General features: G+C 38.0%; 1 protein-coding gene across 4 annotated transcripts; it reads right to left on the reverse strand.

Moving 5' to 3' along the window:
* Positions 1 to 254: 254 nt before the first annotated feature.
* Positions 255 to 17,531, reverse strand: LOC137124959 (neurocalcin-delta B). 4 transcript variants are annotated; one of them, XM_067499845.1, is made up of 4 exons: positions 17,319 to 17,531; positions 6,565 to 6,992; positions 3,043 to 3,148; positions 255 to 2,186 (listed from the first exon to the last, which is right to left on the reverse strand). In XM_067499845.1, the coding sequence occupies exons 2-4, from the start codon at positions 6,940 to 6,942 to the stop codon at positions 2,092 to 2,094; spliced, it is 579 nt and encodes a 192-aa protein (XP_067355946.1). In that variant the 5' UTR covers positions 6,943 to 6,992; positions 17,319 to 17,531; the 3' UTR covers positions 255 to 2,091. The 4 variants fall into 4 exon arrangements, with proteins under 4 accessions (XP_067355946.1, XP_067355945.1, XP_067355948.1 ...); XM_067499844.1 differs by having other exon boundaries at positions 6,565 to 6,995; positions 17,319 to 17,530; XM_067499847.1 differs by lacking the exon at positions 17,319 to 17,531 and adding an exon at positions 16,851 to 16,987 and having other exon boundaries at positions 6,565 to 6,995.
* Between the last annotated feature and the right edge of the window lie 4,722 nt (positions 17,532 to 22,253).

Raw genomic sequence — 22,253 nt, forward strand, 5'->3', positions numbered from 1 at the left:
GGACATTTCACTCAAAACCCTAACTGTGAACATCGCATTTGCAAAAAGTCAGGGGATCACAAAAAATGAGTTATCCTTTGGATGTTGCATTTTTGCATAGAAGTGGCAAATCCCCAAAATTCAGTTTATATAAAGTGAACCATCAAACTGACCAACTAGCAATGTTTACTCAGAGCTTTGTTGCCTATATGGCTACTTATCTAGTAGATGTTCCTTTGTGCCTATATAATAAAAAAACAACAACAACAACAAGACATTTCCCATTTTGTTTTTATTTGAATAACAAAATGGACACCCTACACAGAACACATATTGCAAGATAACATAAAAAATCTACAAAATGATACAGCAAGTTGTTTTGTTCGACAGGTAACAACTGTACAGTATAAATGGATACAATACTGTTTTTTTTCCTTTTATATATTCCTTTATATTTGGCACTTGACCACAAGATGCTACTAAATTGAAATGTGGATGTTTCGTACCTGATGACCACCTACTTGAAATGTACAGAGCCCAGAGAATTCATCAAAACTGTTATCACAGTCTTCATTCATCGTGAAAACTACTGTATCCCATGTTGTTTTCAGGGTCAGGAAAAAGACTGTAAATCCCAAAAAAAGGACCGTAAAGTTTGCTGGATAATGTGGCGTCTCACTAACAACATCAGGGCTTTGATCTGTCAGTTAAGTGTCTATTACTGTGTCAGTTGTAAAATTATATCACTGCATTTGAAATTTGCTGCAGATAAAACATAAATAAATAAAAGTGCACATTCAGATTTGCAGAAATAACTGCCATGTTTTCCATAGGTATTTGAAAGTTTTTAGGATTGCAAATATTTTCTGGCTTTTTAAAACATCAAGTCTGCCATGGGGTTTTGGGAGGGGGAAAAAAAAAGCTAAGTCAAAATACAGATGATGTTGAATTTTAAATGCATAGCAATACCTGTGGTCCTCTCCTCCTTAAACATTTCTAGAATAAATATGAGTGAATACACTGTACAAGTTTTTTTCATTTCATATTTGTCAAGAAAAAGGTTTATCATCACATTTCAATAATTTATGTAATTTTTAAATTGAATCTCACATTGGAGCAAATTGCCACAATTTAATCACAGAATAAAAGAAATTTACTACATACTATATTTTTATATAACATTAACTTTTTTTTTTTTTTTTTTTTTTGCTTTTTACATTTTCTTAACCATTGTTGAAGAAAGAATCACAGCTCGGTTTTTATGCATATGTCAAGTTTTCTGTACTCATCAGTAAAACTGAACATGTGAATTTGTGTAATCATGTGAGTTGTGTGTTTGTGTGTGGAAACAGAACTTGGCATAAGAAGTCACTTTCAAAGAACAGATAGAGTTGTAATCTATATTCAAAATATTGCCCTTCAATTTGAAAGCTGAGTCAGTTTTGGTTGTATGTAACATTCATCCAAAAATATACATTAGAAAGAAGTTGTTCCTCCCTTTTAAAATTCTTCTATAAAAACTACATTTCCCAGACCTTCTGTCTACAAAGCCACACTGTGCTGTGAACACTTGTGGTCCCAGACTTACATACTTCATTTCATCCAGTGTTGACATGGAGTTAGACTGCAATACTTTGTAAGGATTAAACAACAACCCCAGTCAGTTACAGAGAAAAAATGAGCATGATTCCCTTTGGAAAATTTGGAATTACGCTCTCAAAAAAAAAAAAAAAAATAATGAACTTGTATTCAGCTCAACGTACCTCACAAACCTCTGATTATCCTCACTGGCTGTCGTCTCAGATAGAGGTTGGACAGCTCTGATTCAGTGTTGGCCAAGTCTTTGAGTTATATGTATACCATATATGAGACCTGTGTCTTCTCTAGCTTTTAAACAGGCATAGAGGCGCATGCACCATCCGTGCATGTGAACACGTGAAATATTGTAAATGCATCAGGCTTTGGTATTCATAGTATGCACAACTACATGTTGTTTATAAATGGGAGTGCATGTGCCTTTATAGCTCAAATGTCAATCTCAGATGGGTCAGCTGGGAGAGGTTTAAGAAATTTGTTAAATTAATGAAAATGCTGTGGGAAAAGTCCAGTTTTCTATTGCCCAGCACTGCTGGGGTCACACTGGAGCAGTCGGACAATGGAAGGGTCATTCTTCGCTCCCTCAACAAACTCCTCGAGAGACAGTTTACCTGACAGAGAGAAAAAGAGAGAGAGAGAGAAAAAGAGAGAGAGAAAAAGAGAAAAAAAGGGAGAGAGAAAAAGAGAGAGGAGAGAGAGAAAAAGAGAGAGAGAGAGAAAAAAAGAGAGAGATTAGACTTTATCGGCTAACTATCTTGTTTATTTCATTGCAGAAGGACCAAGATCAAAAACAAAGTAGATAACTTGCTTGATGCAATGTTACTTCAAAATGCTATTTAAGCTAACCATTTAAAAAGAAATTTTTTTAACCTGCTGTATTTCCCATGAAAGTATATTGACTCTATAGCCAGTGCTAATTTGCCATCACTGGCTCCATTGTAAGGCTTAAGGAAAACAAGAAATTATGCTGAAGGGCAGATAGAGTGGCATCCGTTAAACCTCTGAGAGGGCTCAGAAAAAACATGACTTCAGTCAAATCATTCTTTAAAATTACCTATTAGAACAAAAGCAAATGCAAGATTTAGCCATGTGATACTTCCTGGTGCTTACTATATAAGAAGCATCCACGACAATTTGCCAGCTCAACTGATCACTGGCTGTATTCTTCCACCAACACCGGTTGGGTAGGATACATCAAATAAGCTAGAAAGACTTTAATAATTAAATTTTTTTTTAGACAATCCATTTAATCACATATGTTGACTTCCTTTCTGCTTGGTTTGATCTATGTCTTCATACTGACAAACTGCTGCTACAGTCATTTTAACTATCATGACTGAATACTGCAGAGCTAAGGTTATGCAGCGAAAGAGCAGCATCAGATGGTCGTGTATGCTGAATGAGTATATCCTGTTCTGTGATCAGCAGGATACAGAGAAGGCAAGTGACCGACTGAGCAAAACTTACCATCTCGATTTGTGTCCATCTGCCTAAAGATCTTATCTGTGCGTTTTTCGGGTGTGGACTCATCTTCAGGCATCTTCATCACAGACGAAACCATCTTGTAAATGGCCTGAAGAATGAGGCAATAAAGGGGAAAGAAATTAAAAGAGCATTAGTACGGATTCTTAGTATAACCAGCTAACAGGTACAAGCCAAATTCAAAAAAGTTGATTTGTAAAAGTGTAAAACAATGTGCATTTATAATGAAACATAAACAACATGTCAGATGTTGAAATTGAGACATTTTACTATTTCATGGAAAATATTAGCTTATTTTGAATTTGATGGCAGCAACACATCTCAAAAAAAGTTAGAACAGGGTGATGTTTATCATTGTTTAGCATCTGTAAACATCTGGAAAGTAAAGAGACCAGTTGCTGGAGTTTAGAAGAGGAATGTTGTCCCATTCTTGTCTAATGCAGGATTCCAGCTGCTCAACAGTCCTGGGCTTTTGTTGCTAGATTTTTTGTTTTATGATCAAGTCAAGTGTTTTCTATTGGTAAAAGCTCTGGACTGCAGCCAGGCCAGTTCAGCACCCGGACTCTTCTCCTGCAACGACATGCTGTTGTGATGGATGCTGCTTGTTGTTTAGCATCATCTTCTGAAATATGCAAGGTCTTCCCTGAAAGAGACGTTGTCTGGATGGGGGCACATGTTGATCTAAAACCTCTATGTACTTTTCAGCATTGATGGGGACTTTCCAGTTATGTAAACTGGTCACAACATTGGCACTAATGCTCCCTCATACCATCAGAGATGCAGACTTCTGGACTTTCCACTGGTAACAAGCTGGATGGTCCCTCTCCTCTGCACAAGGCATCCATGGTTTCCCCAAACAATTTAAAATTTTGATTCATCTGACCACAGAACAGTTTTCTCATTTTGCCTCAGACCATTTTAAAAGAGCTTTGTTGTAGAGAACACTGCAGCGTTTCTGGATCATGTTCACATATGGCTTTTTCTTTGCATGACACAGCATTAACTAACATTTGTGGATTGCACGGTGAACTGTGTTCACAGACAGTGATTTCTGGAAGTGTTCCTGAGCCCATGCAGTGATGTCCAGTAGAGAATGTTTATTGCAGTACCGCCTGAGGGCCCAAAGATCACATGCATCCAGTTTTGACCTTTGGCCTTGTCCCTTGCAATCAGTTATTCCTACTGATTCGCTGAATCTTCAGAGGATATTATAAACTGTAAAGATGGGTCTTCGCAATTTGACAATTGAGGAACATTTTTCTTAAATTGTTCCACACTTTTAAGAGGCAGTTTGTCACAGATTGATGAACTTCTGCCCATCTTTACATTTGAGAGGCTCTGCCTCTCTGAAATGCTCCTTTTATCATGTTACAAGTTTTATACCCAGTCATGTTACTGACCTTTTGCCAATTAACCTAATTAGTTGTTAAATGCTCCTCCATTTGTTTTTTGTTTGCAGTTATTGCTTTTCCCGCCTTTTGTTGCCCCTGTTCCAACTTTTTAAAAATTAGGTAATATTTTCCATGAAATGGTAAAATGTCCCAGTGAATAAAATATGGGTTGATGAGATTTGCAAACCATTCCATTTATTTTTGTTTTACACATTGTACCATCTTCTTTTGAATTGGGGTTATAGTTTTTGTACCAGACTTTCTGTAAAAATGTCTGTTTTGGTGAGTAAAACTAAAATGTCTCTTTTTTTAACATCCTCCCATAAGAGTTTCAAATTCCTAAAAGTGGGTGTATTTCAAATTATATCTTTTATAGTAGGAAGACAGATGACTAATTCCTGATTTGTGCTATCACTGCACAGAAACAGGAAGTAGTCAATTCTAAAGGATGTAGTTGAGAATTTTACATAGACAATGAAACCAGAAGAGAAAACTGCCTCACTGTAAAGTGTTTAATAATATTGCTAGTCAAGAATAAGTTCTGATTAATAATACATCTAAGTTATTGTTAAATTTAGTCTAAAAACATCAGTAAAACATCAAATATGATATAAATAGGTGTTGCTCCTGCAAACTAAATTTCAACCCAAAAAGCACATTCTTTGTGAAATGGTTGCTGTAAATGCGTTTTTCATTTTCAGCTCCTGTACTATCGCCATTTTACTTCCTCTCCCTTTATTCCTACAAACACTTTAACCACAGAGCTGGTGGAGAATTTCCCCTAATGAGTTTTGGTTTTGGTTTGATCTCGCCAAACAGCAAATGGGCTAATACTAAAGCAGCTGTAAATCCATAACAGACACAAACACATCCTAATGTGGCAGGTAGTGAATTATTTTTATTGTCACTAATTAAGATACTATTGGATTATTTATTTATGTAAATTCACTATCTATAAAATAAATAAAGTCTGATCATCAGCCATAAGAAGTAATTATTAATAATCGCGAAAAGCAAACAGTTTTAACGTATGTGAAGGGTGAACCAGCAGATAACTGATTTTTCAGATCAATAATGAATTATTATCAATTCATCAAGTATTTAAGACAAATGTCAGAAGCAGTAGGTTGTTTGGAGCACTTACACTTCCTATATGATTTATTATTCATTTGGTGTTTATGTATTACCAGCATTGAGTGACATAACTGAGAAAAAGGTCACAAAATTAGCAATAAGCCAAATATTTAGAGTAAAAATAGTGGAGCTAAAATATTTAATTGACTGAACGTTACATTTAAGCAATGTACCAAAATTTCAACTATTTCCTGATAACTTCTCAAAAAGGACAAATTGCTGCTTTTCCTTTATGTAGGATCACTAAAATACTTTATTTTGGTTTTACAACAATGTTACATTGGTAATTATTATATTTATTTAGCTAGATTTCTTATTTTGGAAATCGAATAAATCAAATTAATCAGTAACTAAAAAAAAATATTCGCAGCCTTATTTTGTACCCATGATATTTCTTAGTGTATAGGACCATCCCAAAACACACTGACTAAATAAAGGATTAGGATTACACATTCTTTAGCACTCTGCTTAACTTGGCACCGTGATGTGTGATGTAACAACATGTGCAAGGGATTGCTAGGTGGTGTGATTGTGTGTATCTGCTAAGACAGAAGTCTGAAACACTCATCAAATAAGACCAAGAGCCTCTGGGTTAGTTTTTGTTATAACGTTAACACTGGAGCTGCTGACGAAACGAAGGGGGAACATCTCTTCCTAGATCTGACTGGAATGGCTGCTTTCTAAAATTACACAGCAGCTGGTTTTCCTGCTGTGGGTATTCAGATGCTGCAGAACACTGAAGCAGATGGATATATGATGTTGCAGCTGGTGTAGATGGCTGAGCAAAGACTTGCTGCGCTGCAGGAGTAGTTTTAAGAATTTAAGACCAACATGACGTTACTATGATGGCATGCAATAGCCACTGAAAGACTCAGGGCTATATAAAGCTAGAGAAACAGAAAGTGTGAACAGCTGAAAGAATGAAAGACAAAAACAGAAGAAAGTAAGACAAAGATCAAACATGTCTCCACAGCAGACCCACCGTTACTATCTCCAGCATCTCCGCTTTGCTAATGTATCCATTTCCATCCAGGTCATACATACTGAAAGCCCACTTCAGCTTCTGGTCCAGCCGACCCCGCGAGGTCACACTCAGGGCAATAATGAACTCCCTGAAGTCTATAGTCCCATCTCCATTGGCGTCAAACGTGCGGAAGACATGTTCGGCAAACTTGGAAGCGTCTCCATAAGGGAAGAAGTTGGCATAGATCTTCTTGAACTCCTCCATGGTGAGTGCACCACTGGGGCAGTCCCGCAAGAAGCCCTTGTACCACTCTGTGATCTCATGCTCGGTGAAGTCTGTGTTCTCCACCAGGTCCTGCATGACGTCAGGACGCAGCTTGCTATTCTGCTTGCCCATTGTTGCTTCTGTTGAGGCTGCGGCTGGTGTGAGGGCGGCGGTGTGTTAGACTGCTGAGGGAGAAAGTGAGAGACAGAACAGGGTTGTTAGGAATCATCTGAGGGGGGGAAGATAGGGAGGAGGAACAGTGATGTCAAAAGGGAACAAAAATAAGGAGGAAGGACAGGCAGGGAATATGTGCCTTCTTTAATACAAGAACCATGTAAAAAGGCTTCACTTCTATAGTAATGGCACCAGCTTCTGTCGCAGGCTTTGTTCTTAACCACGTCTTTTCCTAAATAAACCTTAAGCAACACAAGTAAATTTGTTGCCTCTTGGTTGTTTACCAAAGGAATTGTACACAAGACAAGGTGCTTCGGGATCACCACTTTTTTTGTGTGTTGAGAAAATTAACTTTCAAGATTATGATCTTGCCTGGGCATCTCCTTTTGAAATGTAGTCTGTTTCCATTTTCTGTCAAAATGTGAATAATGCAAAATGCAATGACAGTACACCAGATAAAAGAAAACCAAGGAGATAAGGTGTACGGTATATGGGCTCATGCACAGGTAAGCTCTATCTCCCATGCACGTGCAACACAAGACCACCAAATGTTCTCATGGTGCAAAACTACCACACACATTACATACAACAAACACACCCACAATTTGAGTTTGGCAGGCACACTGTTGACAACCCCGTGCATGTGCGTGCATCTCTGCAGAAGCAGCTTCAATTTCCTGCAGGAACTCTGATGCTGTAACACACACATCCGCATCCTCTTAATAGTTGAAAATAAATTATTAATAGAGCTTTAGTTTTGATGAGGCATTTAAAACAAAATCTTCAGTAATAGACTGAATCAGACTATATCATAGTAAACATTCAGTCCTTTTTTAACTTAAGTCTAAACAGCATGTTTAATATTGTTCAAGCACATTATTTAAAACACAAACGCAGCAGCTATAACACACTAAATGCCACACCGCTCTGAAATAAATGAGTCATTTACACTCACTCTTTGCACTCAGAGGATGCAGTACATCAATTGACCCTGCAGCTAATGTGCTTAGCACTTTACCCTGTGAGACCACTAGTTGGTGCTGGGAAAGTCTAAATACAAGAGAGAAGCTTAGACTGGGATAATGATCAAAGCAAATTATAGTACAGGTAGCCTGTTTAAGGAAGACACAAAGCTCTATCACTGTTTCAGTTTTTGTAGCTTCTCTTACATTTGGGGGGGAAATAATCTAAAATAATAGATCATATAATGTTTTAGTGCCTAACATAACATAAGCCCTTGTGTGGAGTATTTTAGGATGGATTACAACACTCATGCAGCCAAATGGAACATTTCCTTTCAAAACAACACTGTATTCAAACCTAGGCCCTTATCCATCCCACTTGATTTGTCTACAGTGCACTCATTTACTGATCCATTAACTGATAGAGGCCAACTGAGGAAGAAAACATCATATTTACTTCCCTGGAAAATAGATGTTGTAGTAGAGATATGCGCTTCTTGCCAACAATTTAAAATAAATGAAAAGTGCCCCTACTGAAAACGATTAAACCCGTCCAAAAACCACCCAAGCCATATATAGAGCAGAGTAATGAAGACAGACTTTGGTACACCTGTTGTTTAGCAATTTGGGCATTTAAATTGAAAAAGTGGATTTGAGTGGATTTGTAAAGAAATGAGTCCAGTGTGAATTTAAACCCTGCAATTCCATTTGTTTTGTCAACTCTTTTTTTGCACAAACTCTTTATTTCACTTGCTCGGACCATAAACAGCTAGCTGTAATCCTTTAATTAACTCCGAGTAAACAATGGGCTTTAGCAATGTGGCAGCCAGTTCTAATGCGTTCCCTGCTGTTACCCATCTTTCACTTTAATGTCAGTGTGAACACTGGAGCGGTGTGAAAAGGAGATTAACACCCGTTTACACACTCATCACCCAGGGAACAAAACATCCGCAGCTACACAGTCAGGGACCAGCGTGAACAGACTGGACGAATGTCTGACTTTAAAATAGACGAAAGCAAACTCGACCTGATGCTTTGATGGAGAAAGGAGGGGGTTGTTTAGGAAGGGTTCATAAATCTATTAGGCCGCTATATGTTATGTAAAACTAATGTGAGGATGCTTACATGCACATCTACATCTGAAACATAGGAGAATGTCCATCACTTTGTAGTTCCACGTTTACAGGGGACACTTTACCTTGATAAATTCACTTACTTTCCAATATATTTTGACTAATGGGCCTCTTCCACAGTAGACATTTTCCAGCAGGAGGAACAACTGAGATAAAATAAGTTATAACTTATTTCATCAAGTCAATATTAATGTTAGTTAGTTGATGTTATTAATCTAAGTACTCCTGTGCTTATCCGAATTAGATGTCTGCTGTAAGAGAGAAGTCTATCTAAACCTGAGCAGATGTCTAATCTGCTACAATACCCATAAACACCTGGTCAACACACAAGGGGTTAAGTGCTGGTTTTAAAACTAAAAACAAGCCTGCACACACCTGTCAGCTGTTTCCAAAGCTTGTTACTTGTTTTATAAAAAACTAGCCATTCTCCCCATGGCTGCATAGGTTTTCCTCTGTGTACCCCGGTTTCCTCAGACAGTCCAGAGACATGTATGTTAGGTTAACTGGTGACTCTAAATTGGTCATAGCCATGAATGTAAGTATGGATAGTTGTCTGTCAGTGTAGGTCTCTCCCTTTTGGCCCTGAGATGAATGACTGGAATAGGGTCCAGCCCCTTAGCAACATAGGGTTAGCTGTTAAAAGATGATGGATGGATGGATCTGTGTCAAATTTCTAAATGTGAAAAGTTTAGTCAGAACTAGCAACATTACTTAAAGCCTTCCTCTCTTACACTCACACAGACACAGACACACGTACCTCAGCTAATCAACCAGAGTACACTACAGGCTACCTCTATTCATTTCATTCATAATCTCATTCTTTGTCTGATGCCGTGGCAGTCGAATACTCTACCATCTGCATTTCAATTGAATGAACTGTGGAACCTTTCCATGATTATTGAGGCCTTGTTGTCATAACAACCAATCATACAATCACTTTCGGATTTGGCAGCAAGTTGGCAGAAAAACATATTACTTCAAGTAGAGTGTTTCATTAACACATAGTTTCTGTAAAGACTGGCAGCTTGTTTAATTGTTTGCTTTCAGCGGCCGGCCTAATCGCACAGACTTCTTCCAGCCAGACTGTTTACACATTAATGTGGAGGAACAGAGCCAACTAAATGTTTCTCTCTCCATTACTCTAAAAGAGGGAGAGATGGTTAATTAGTGTGGGTCATAGAGGCTTTACAACAACAGAACAAAAGCTACAGGATGTACTCCATTTATTTTTTAGATGTTTGACATTTCAAACACTTTCTAACAAAGCCTAAAAGTAAAGATTTTTTAAAGTCAATCCTAAGATGCTTTAAAAAAAAAAAAAAAAAAAAAAAATCAATAATGCCTGTCACAATTAGTCAAAGCACAAGGTCACGTCTTAAAATTGTTATGATTTTTTTTCTGGTCCTTTTTTCTCATAAATGGACAATAAACACATCCCCCTTCAGCATTTGTAAGCACTGCAATTATAATTTATACTATTTTATGACAATAAGTGGAAAACAAAATTGGGGAAACAAACAGCCAGATTAATCAATAATGAAATTAACTGTTAGTTGCAGCTTTTTTTTGTGTTATATATCTTTTTTCTCTGGTTGTCCGGATTTCACTGCTGGGCGTAGTTTCTGTGTAGAGTTTGCATTTCCTCCCACAGTCCATAAACGCAGGTGAAGTACATTGTCATGATGTGCTATTGCTACCTATAAACACTATACAAACATTTACTGTAAGGAGCTATTTATAATTCAGCCAAGTGTTTTTAAAAGGAGAAGGAATAAGTAAAGAACTCAGACATCCACTTAACGTCCTTTCAACTTGTCAATTTTCGAATCAGCTATTTCAGGCCCTCTGAGATCACTGCCTTCAATTAACTGTTAAGACTCTTACCTGCTGCTGGCAAACCTGACTGTTACCTAACCCCAGCTCTGTCAAGTGGGCAGGTCACGTGGTTGAGCCAAGTTTCTGCCTTGCCTATCCCACAAGGTCACAACAAGTGCGTGAATACACGGACCTGGTTTAACTTTCTGAGCACATCTGAGTTACAGTGATCTCAGCCCAGTCAGGTAATAACCAACAGAGAACAGGCTGTCCTGTTCAGTGTATAACAACAGAGACAGTACAAACATCATCATTATGGACATTAGGTGCTGAAAGGACAGAGTTAACTCCCGGTTAACCATGGATCCTGCAACAACTGCATAATGCCAGCATTTAACTGTGGACACCGGTATATGTTGTATGCATATGCTACAAGCAAATATCTTCTGACAGCAACACATGAGAAAATGTGTAAAATGCACACAAGAAAAAAAATTTAGAGCTCAGGAAATACAATGTCAGTACTTTTTTCAATTTGCATGAATATGAAGAACCCTAATATTCTAGGACAATATGCAAGTATCAACACAGTAATCTGTGTTATTTTCTTAATATACTGCAGGGTTTATAAGCAGAACATACAGTAGGTAAACCAAATTGATCACACATTTCCAGAACCTAAGGAGAGGTCTTCCAAATTCTTATTTTGTCTAACCAACAGTCCAAAATTAAAAATATTGAGTTAATTTATAACACAAATAGTGTAATAAGAAATTAAGCAATTTAAAAGTATATATTTGTTAATTTAAGAATTTAGTTGTTAATATTGGAGATAATGTAATACTCACCTTAAATATAACATATACAAAACAGCTTTATGGATGACTTTGAAGTTGAAGTTTAAACAAGTTTGACTTTTTTTTTTTTTGTCCTCTCAGCTTGACTAAATAGCATGAAATGTTTGAGTTGGAAAACTTTCGTAATTTAAACTGGTAAGTATCTGAAATCAAGATAAAATCAAAACGGTCAAGAAAAATCAATGTGTGTCTAATTTTAATAAGTGATTATCCTTTGGAGTCATGTATATATTATTTTGATAATTAAATCTGAATATTCTATATTCAAACTTTTGGTTTGGGGCTGCTTGTCACCAAAAAAGAAAATCAGCCAATGAGACAAAAGACTATTACATACTGTGACATGGTCAGTCATTTGTCTGGGCACAGAGTTTTTGAAGGAATATTCTAGTTACTGGTTTGTTGGTACGGACATGACACAAGCAACATGAAGACGTCCCACACAACTGTGCAGCATGCATCTCCCTCAAAATTCTGCAGTGTACCAGCTGAACAGTTGACTCATCCTTGCTACTTGAACAAAAGGCCATTGAAACAGCATTTATCCGAGAACATCTCGTTGCCCGCTTACGTAACAGGCAGAAGTCTCTCCATTTATATCCTGCAGGTAAATCTCAACCCCAGAGTCCCACAGATAATCCAAGAACAGAGAGAGCAACAGAGAGCTGGCTGTAGACCAAGAGGGAGTCAGAATGACCGAACAAATCTCGATCACAGATAACAACTCAATGAATGATACAATCATAATGAAATTTGATTAATCTGTGACCGGCTGCAGGGCTAAGGGCAGCCATTGATGACTGAACAGGCAATTACCAGACTTGGAGGATGTGCAAACTGATATTCACCTACAGCTCAATATTAAACCAACTCAGCTACATTGAGATATTAAGTTTAGCTCATCTCAAAATAGAAACGTTGAGCCAAAGACAATGTGGACCATCCTGAAAGCCACAGCTCAGACACACACCATTTTGAGGACTGCACCATCAGGCCACCATCTCTTCTCCGCTTTCAAATCAAATAATTTATCAGTAATCTTGCCTTGCCTCAATTGTGTTGTCTGTTGGTATGCAAGAACATTGCCACTCTGATACATAATCTGAGTTGAACATTTTTATTATTTTCATAGAGAAGCATTTTAGCCATCAACATTTTGTGTGCCACTATTGAGTCTCATTTACCTTGTCAGTGCTTACAGTGTTAGCTCAAAGCAAAGCGAAATTAAAGACAAGTTAGTTTAAAATGAGTTGTTAAATACCTTTCATCCTGCTTTTCATAAATGTTTAAACCCATGGCTTTGCCGAATAATGTATCAAAAATGCTATCTGGTATGTTAAAGATGCTTAAAATGAATGTATTTGCTGTCAAAGCTCCCAGAAGCTCAATTTCATGAGTAATGACTTGGGCTTAGGATGTTTTCTGATTTCTTACAACATCAAACGCACTACCCATTTTTAAAAATAGTTTGTTTCTAAAGAAAAAAAGAAAAAGCCTTTTGTTTTTTGTCACCTTTGCTACAGTTTAAACACATTTTTAACTAACTTGAGACAAAGACACTAAAAGAACGTTAGGATTTTTCCACCATTGCTTCACCAGACGTTTTGCTCGTATGCCATAAAAAGAGGGAAATGTTGGATGAGGCAGGCCCATATTGTTCAAGCAAATTCGTTTCAAATCCCCTTTGTTTCTTTTAAACCAATTTCATGGTACGTTTATTCTGCTGCAGATGATGGGACAGACTGACATTTGGTGCATGAAAATGTAAAACACAAACAGTACAGCCTTTTAAGCCCACAACTGCAACCTTTGACCTTTTATTCAAAGGATCATCAGTATCACTTTAGTGCAGTAAAGTACAATGGCTGGGAATATATGAACAATCTTAAAATGCTGTAGCAAAAAGTGTCAGTGATTTCTCACACTGGATTCACTGTGAAGTCATACTTGTTGACTTCTCACCTGCCATTCTGGCTCAAATTTTATGAGCTCTAAAACTCATCACACCACATACTTCTGTTCATTCCTGAGATCATCTTCTGGCTACAGCCCGTTGTGATCACGTGTCTAATCGGCTGCACCATTTAAACCACCAAACTGCGGTGGCATGGTTTAGCTTTGGGAACTCCCATGCTCACATTACAAGCATCGTGATGGGTGCAGGGTAGTGTGCTCTAGTGGTCTTGAATGTCTGACTGCAATTCTATCTCCTGTGATATTTAGTGTAAGGTCAGAGCTGGCCCACTGTTGGTTCAACCTGTACTTGAGTCTGAGGAACCAAACGTCTTCAGCCACAGGTTTTGTGTGGTTTCTGTCAAAGAAACTGGAATGGCTGGCAAGAAACCGTGCAACCATGTGTACAAAACAAAAAAGGCTTCTAAAGGTCACATAAAAAATGAAATGAAACTTTGCAACTAGTGCTGTTATTGTCCACAATATATAATGATAATACTTAAACATAATATGAATTTTATTATATAACAATATTGACAATATAGCTTTGTGATGATGTGCTTCCATGGTTAAAGGTTGAGCCACGAGGGCATGATGATCCAAACTCTTGACAATAGGAAAAATAAGGATTTCAGATACTGCTGTGAAGGGAATATTTCATTGAATTTTTATAGTACCTTTATTGGTTTTGTTTGTTTAGTATATGATTGTTCCCAGGCTTATTATTTTTGATTTGTGCACCAAAAGACTGCAGCTACTTCAAATCGAGAATATATATAATATAATATAATATAATAATAATATAATAATTTCTGAAAATATGTCGGAAATTACAAACAGTACATGCATCGTTAGCCTCTCGTGTACTCCCTCAGCAGGCAGCCAATCATAAAGACTGTAAATGAAGCCGATAGCTGGGTACAGATTCTCAAATGTGAAGATTTGCAACCTATCTTAAATATCTTCTGGAGATCATGGAGTTTCTTAATTTTTGAATTCTGAAGATGGACTGAGAAATTACCCCGCAGATTACTCATTAATGACTACCACATTGTCACCCTGTTCCAGTTTTAGAACTTCCTCTACGAGACACCAAACATTAGACAGTTTCAGTTCAAACTGAGAATGAAGGTCAATCATTCTGAAAACACAAACTTTCAGAGCAATGATTCAAAAACGGCAACAACTTACACTTCCTAATATTTGTGTTTATTGCAAATTTTTAATATTGTGTCTTATCAGTGGACATTGGTGGATCCAGAATATTGTAAATTTCTATAATACGACAGGCAATGTAGCTCAATATTAGCACAGTTGAGATGTTTTTGTTATACAGAACATTTAAACAGAATTTTGTTTCTATTCAAATATGTTAATGTGACTTTCATAAATTGATGGCTGAAAATCATTTATGTGCCCGATAATGAATAAACTATTTTTGCCCATCCAAATGTTGCTCAAAATGTCATCCATCCTGCCTTTGAGAAACCGGAGAGAGCAACTTCATCATAATGCAGCACACATGAGCTCCCATTGTCAGCCTGAGAGCTTTGTGCGTCAAGACACTGCACAAAACCACAATCATGACAGAGAAGCCATTATGAGGGAGCAAATGAGAACAAGATAAAAAGTGTTAGTGACAGCAACTGCAAGAAGGCAGGCAGAGCTGCAAAACAGACTAGGGATTGGCCAAACACACACGGCACCACTCATACACTCTCAGCAAACTGTCAGGGATTGCACGAGGAGAGTGCTGTTTACTTTGCACTGAATTTCTAAGTGTGACCCTCTCTGACACAGCCTGTTGTAAAGACAAATGCTGCAGAAATGGAAATGTCAATCTGTAAGATGAGTGAACTCCCGCCCCTGTGTGCTGCCTAATTCTACTGCATAGCATTGCAAAGCCTAGCATGTGAGAAATGTGGCTTTCTATTCGAAGCATTATCTTTGTGGCAGGTCATAATCTGTTTTGTATTTATTCTCAGTCTCTGAAGTTCTCTCTTGCTAGTTTATTCTTCTCCTGACACTGACAGTTTCTCCCAGAGATCCCCCACTTGCCAGTTTCCTTCAGCTTCAATTCAATTCAAAACAGGGCAGACTGCTGCTCAAACAACCCAACTAGAGAGGATCCCGCCAATGTGGTCAGTCTGGCCCAAAACAAACCCACAAGACACCCACACTGACAAAAATAGAACATCTGTTTAAATTTAGCAAACATTTGTAAGCATTCAGCATCTTGAACTGTTTGGAGGACTGCTTTTGACACCAAGGGGGCCATTATCCCGACTCCACCCTTGTGTCGGCACCTCCACAGGCCTTTAAATTTGCAAGCTTTGTTGCTCTGATCATCTGAGGTAAGAGGAGGGGGGTAGTTTCATTTCAGTTTTTGTTGAAATGTTCCTCTAAATATATCAAATGTTTATAAACCAGGGAGCAAAACTAGACATCACTTCAGAGTCCGTCAGTAATAGTTTCTTCTGTGTAAGTGAACATGACCTTTATACACACATACACACACAACAGAGTAATCATTCCTAACATTTTAAAGGCTGCAGGTAAACCTTGATAATCACTTAGATTTTGATGGTGGACTAATTGATTAACCAACCAATCTCTTCAGCACTAGTTGATGATTATTGTATGTAAATGGGAATGAGATCAGACAATAGAAGTAGCTTGAAGACCTTATCTTAGCCTCAAGGAAATTACAATAGACATGTTTACCACTTTGATAGTCTACAGATTAAATCAGCGAGTTTAATGTCAGAAAGACAGTTATTAACTTATTTTCCTTTATTAAAAATTTAGTCTAGATACAACTTATGTCCCTACGTTGTTGTAAGGCTTTTAAAAATGGTTTACTACATTTGGAACAAATATTGTCAAAACAATGTTTTCTCAATAAATTACTGTAAACTATTAAAACTGTTGATAATTCATTCTGATTGTTTCACCAACATTACCTTAATTTCGAGTTATCGTCTTATTTTACACCACTGAATGAACCAAAGCTCCCAACAGCATCACAGAATTATGAGAACACATTTCACTGCTACTACACTATGTATACCCTGTATACTTTTTGCAATAATTAGAGGACGCATCGAAGTCATTAATTCACCAAACATATAAATATTTCAACTCACTTGTGAGGGTAAAGTAGCTCCAATCCTATAAAACCACCTTCCCTCTCCCTGCTTTAATCCCCTGACTGACTGATGTGTTTGTGCTGAAATGAGATACCCTGCAGCTTTGTGTTTGGGCAAAACTCAATTTCACTTCCTGCTCTCACTCATGCTACAATTAAAAAGGCAAAGACAACCGACTCCTCTTCAGCTCCTCTGAGGTTTCATTAAGGACATGAAGCGGCAGCTTCATCCAATTACAAATGGGTAACTTAAAGCTTTATCAGCTGTTAGCATCTTACGCTGCTGCTGCGCAAGTTGTGCAGAAGGACGAATAAACGTGCAATTTCAGCTATTTAATCCAGTGAGGTACGGTAACCAATTTAACCTGGAAACTCCTTTCACTCGAGTTGCAAGCTTAAAAAACAGCAACAGGAAGCGGACAAACTGCAAACGAAGGGCGGAACAGTCTTATTAGCTGCAACTTACCTCACTTAAGTTGTTGTGTGGGGGCTGTTAAAAGTCTCTTTAATAGTCCATTACCTCGCGTCACCGGAGCGAACGGTAAAAAGTTTCAGCGACGACAACAACAGGTTGCAGGAGCAGGAGTTTCTGGCTGCTCACAGTCCAAACTCCAGGAGGGTTTTTCCAGAGCGGCGGATCTTACTCCGCTTAGCCATGCAGACTCTGCTCTGACGTCAACAGCCTCGTCACATGGCGAAGCGGCGGCCAATGAGAAGCCACGTTGTCCTGGCAACAAGAACCCGGCACTTGGATGGCGATTTTTGTAAGAAAATAGCAGAGAACCAAATAAATTGACCGAAATATGGACGGAAAAACAACTAAATACTAGCAGATTTGACGTATTCAACTCTGCCCATGTAGTAGGTTTGTCATATTTTATTAATTTATTGTTTATTTCCACGACCATATACCGTATTCATAAATATTGCAAATGTGGAACTTTATTTAGGCTATTTTAAAATACTATAATTTAGAATCTGAACAGTTTTTCCAAAAACTGCATTCAAACTAGTCGAAGTCTGGAAAAAATTACATCAATATTTAAAAAACATCTCACATTATTAAATATTTCTTTGTGTTTCTGATTGAAAGAAAACAAGGCAAGACTCATAGCGTTTTAAAACGTTTTAAGGGAAGAGGACAAAGAGATTTTGACTGTTTTTGCAGTCTAGCCGTGTATTTGTCCTGCATTTAGTAATGCAATTTAATGCAAATGTGTTTTCATGCAAATGTGATTTCTAACTATTGTTTTGCATGCTTTACGTTTGTTATCGTCTTGCTGTTTTCCCTAATTAAGTGTATTAGTTGCAAGTCTTTTGGCAGGGAATCTCAAAGAACAATTAAAGGCTTTATTTTACTTTAAAATAGTCTACTTGCTTTGCATTTCATTGCATTGTCTCTGTCTGAAATGTTCTATTACAGCATAATAACCTTACTTGTTTCTGGGGATTGCATGATTATGATGAGAAAGCATATGGTGATGGTAAGCAGCATGTATCTCACCTCTGGCCCAGTACAGGTATTCCCATGGAGGCACATTGGGAGCCATGCTTTGACTAAGATGATTAAAAGAAGTTAAAGCCCCAGAGCTTATTCAGTCAGTCTTCCCGAGAGCATTTTCTTAATGGCCTTATAAAGCACATTGAGGAGCCCTTACTGCTGTTGAGTCAGCAAAACCCTGAACCCACTGACAAATTAATTCCTTAAATTCAAGTAAGAAAAATTAAAATATAGGTTTTAAATGTTTCATAAACAATTATGGCATATAGATGATGTGGAGGCTACATTTTTGCAATGTATCAAAACGCCAAATAGAACTTAAATGCAAGAAGGAATATATAGTGACACGTGCAACAAAACAAATCTTTTAAAGACTGCTCTCTAGAATTAAACTTATACAAGTTTTAATACACTAAACGGAAAGCACTGTGCAATTCCACTTATGAAAATAACAAATTGTGAGGTTTCAAGTTTTATATATTAATGCATATATCTGATTAAACCCAGAATTCATATAATTTTTAATCGCTTTACAAAGATTGTCAGTCTAGTGTGGTGCAGAATCAGGGTTGACACTGATTCGTGCATTGCTGACAAAATGTATAAGCACCTTTGGATTTCAACTTTACTTCTAGTAATTTAGTGTAATGGTAATTTTGCCTTGAGCTGTGAATGCCTGGTTCTCTGTCACGGGCCTTCCCTAGCAGATAACATTGTAATTCACTCTAGATAAGTCAGAGCTCATCCATGATTTTGACCCTGAGGGAGAGTCTTTGAGTACTGTGTAGTAAGCACTGCAGCCTCTGACTAATAGGTTTGCATAACATTGATCCGACTGTCCACTGAAGAGCGATCTTCAACTTCATACTCATCCACACATACACAGGTGAGGTCGGGTGTACCCCAGGTTCAACGCCAAGAGGCTTTGAACTGGAGTGTCACCTTCTTAATTAGCTGGCCCATGGCTCTACACGGGCTCTGTCATTAGGTAACAGTGACTTTAGAGTCGAGGTTAAGTAGCTGATGTTGGACAAAGAAGCTACTGAGCTGCACACTATAGAACTGACAAACTCCTCTTGCCGATTATCTATTACCTAACCACAGAGTCCTAACCTTGTGCTGCTCTCAACACGCTGATGAGTGTGGCCAGAAGTATCCAGGCAAGCTAAGCTCTCTGGCAGAAAAAGCCTGCATCAGGACTGAGATCTTATTGTGAAAAAGACATTGAAAGTTACACACTGTTGTGCACTTTACCCATAATGTTGAAATTCATCTGAAGGTATGTATCACAGTGTCTCAGCACACTGCTGAACCAGCTTTTACATCTGAATTTAAGTTCTGTCTTCAGACGCTGGGCCAAATCCATCACTATGTGTTATAGTGATACCATTAAGGAATGCTTACAGATGTTATTGATGCTGTTGGTGTTCCCTGCTTTAAAGCAGGAGTCCCTGGACACCAGAGGGGTGTAAAGTCCAACTCTACTGAGTCAGCCTGCCCAGCACTGTGCATCATGAGTAGTAAACTGTAGCACGGCCTGACTGGATTAGACCAGCAGATGAAGTTATGCTCAAGTATACTGAGAGTTGTGTGTTGAGCTTCTTCAAAACCACTAAAGAGATATAAGTGTCGTGTCTATTATATACACCTGCAAGATGGCACATACAGGATGGGAATTTCTGGGAAGTTGGTCAGGAACAGCCAATGAGCAAAAAGCATTGGCGATCTCTGAGTCATTGGATATGTGTTTAATTATACCACAATTCAATATTTTATCAGTCCGAGCAATGTACAACAGATGCTGAAGAGTCTCAACAAGAGTTTGACATGAGAAATCCCAAAAGAGTTACATGCACAAAAACCCAATATACACACATGCAAATTCACAATATTTCAGTATTAAAACATAATTGATATACACAAATATAAAAAAAATGTCAACAACATCAGCTTTTTTAAGGACTGCCAGTTAATAATTTTAGTTTACAAAAAACATGTTAAAAAACAAAGGTTTGCTCATCAATGTAAAATAACATTTTACTGGTTAAGCACAAATTCAATGTATTTCTACTTTATTAGCAATTGCATTTACACTGCTGTACACTTTACTTCACATTTCAGATGAATATTTAAAACAGTAAATATATGAACTAAATAAAACATGTTTCCCTTTTAGAGAGTAAACTACCTAATCAATAAATAAAGCATTAAAGTAACCACAATGACCAGTAATACAACACAGACAGGAAGCATTTTGCACCTTTTACCCTTGATGCTATAGTTACAGTTTGTTTCTTAATAGTACTTTTACTCAGTTGAAATTTAGAATGCACCTTAGCTGTTTTAATTGCCTGCAATAGTAGACAAGAAATAAAGAGTATATGTAGAATCCAGAGTAACTTTTCACTGCAGCTTGCTGCTGCCAGAAAGTACAAGAAAGTAAATATGACACTGCACCTCAAGCAGCATTTATAAAACCTTCAACTGGCAGCTTGTTTTGGAGTTTTATTTTTATCTGCTCAGAGGAGACAGAAAAGCAATGACACGTTGGCTTCAAAGAGCTGTGTGATGTCAATAAGCTGAGTCAGGATGGGCCTGTGGACATGTCAGCTAATCTATTAGAGACAGCCAGAGTTTGTGTGGGGACTATTTAACTTAGTGTCTTCTCTATGCTGTGCCATGACACCTGTGACACCAAACGTCTAGTCGAAGTCCTCACCTGTTCGCAGACATTGGAGCGTGACATAAAAGCACAATGCTGTCATATAAGTCATGATTTAGGATGTTTATAGGGAAGAGACTTACTGAAAATGGGATTCAAGCTGAAAACCTGATAAGGTGTGATGCAATTTCTTTAGCAAAAAACTCTTTCTGACTTTCAGACATGGCTTGGATCATACTGCAATGTTTGTTACTGGATCAGAAAAAGACCACTGATGACAAGATTCAAAATGCTGTGTAATGATGCAGAAATAATTGCTATGTCTCCGACCACGTGAGTCAGCACTTTGCTAAAAGGCCACCTGCTGTCTGGCGTGGCTACAGATGGAACTGTGGCTTGGCTGGAGATCTGAACTGGCTTAATGAAAGCCTAAATGGCTCCTGGCTGCCAGAGATTGAGAGGGGAGCGAGAAGGTTGCACCCTCATAAGTCACAGCAGAATTACAGTATATCAAGGATGAAGAGGGAAACAAGGGAGGAGGAGAGGTAGAGCTGGGAGAAGGTGGGGAAGAAGGGCAGCCACAGAAGTGGTGGAGGAGTGTAAGGGCAGAGAAGGAGGAGGAGCAGATACCTCAAGGTAAGTCGGGAGATTATGCAACAGTGAAAAGCAGGTAAGCTGCTGCTGATCTGCAGCTGCCATGCACACATGGCCCGCACCACTTCAAGATCAGATACACACACAAACACATTTCCTTATCACCAACTTGCACCAAATGGAGGGAAGTTCTTGATGATCTTAAAAGGAAGTGACTATGCAGAGTTTTTTATCGACTTTTATTTATAGATCATTAGAGTGAAAACTGAAATTAGCCTGCAGGTTCACTGATCACCAGCGCATCAGGTCACTGAGGAAAGCTGCAATAGAAACGTGGTCATGAGAGACTGCCGGTTCTAATTCTTGCAGCTAAATTAAAAGTGTCATGCGTGCTCAACAAATATTTCTTGCAAAATTGTAGCACTTAGAATCAAGCTTCATGTATGCAAAGATAAAGGTCTGAAGTGAAACAACTGACTGAGTCCAAATGAAAAGTTTTTAAAGGACAGTGAAACATATGGTGTGTGAAGTCTTTTGAATTGCTACATTTCTATAAGACAAAACACGACTCAGGTGGACAGTGACACACTACCAGATGCAATCTGAGATGCAGCTTTCTCCTGAAGCACATGTTGTCTACATGG

This window comes from Channa argus, chromosome 1 (assembly GCF_033026475.1).
Source record: "Channa argus isolate prfri chromosome 1, Channa argus male v1.0, whole genome shotgun sequence".
NCBI classification, from domain to species: Eukaryota; Metazoa; Chordata; class Actinopteri; order Anabantiformes; family Channidae; genus Channa; species Channa argus.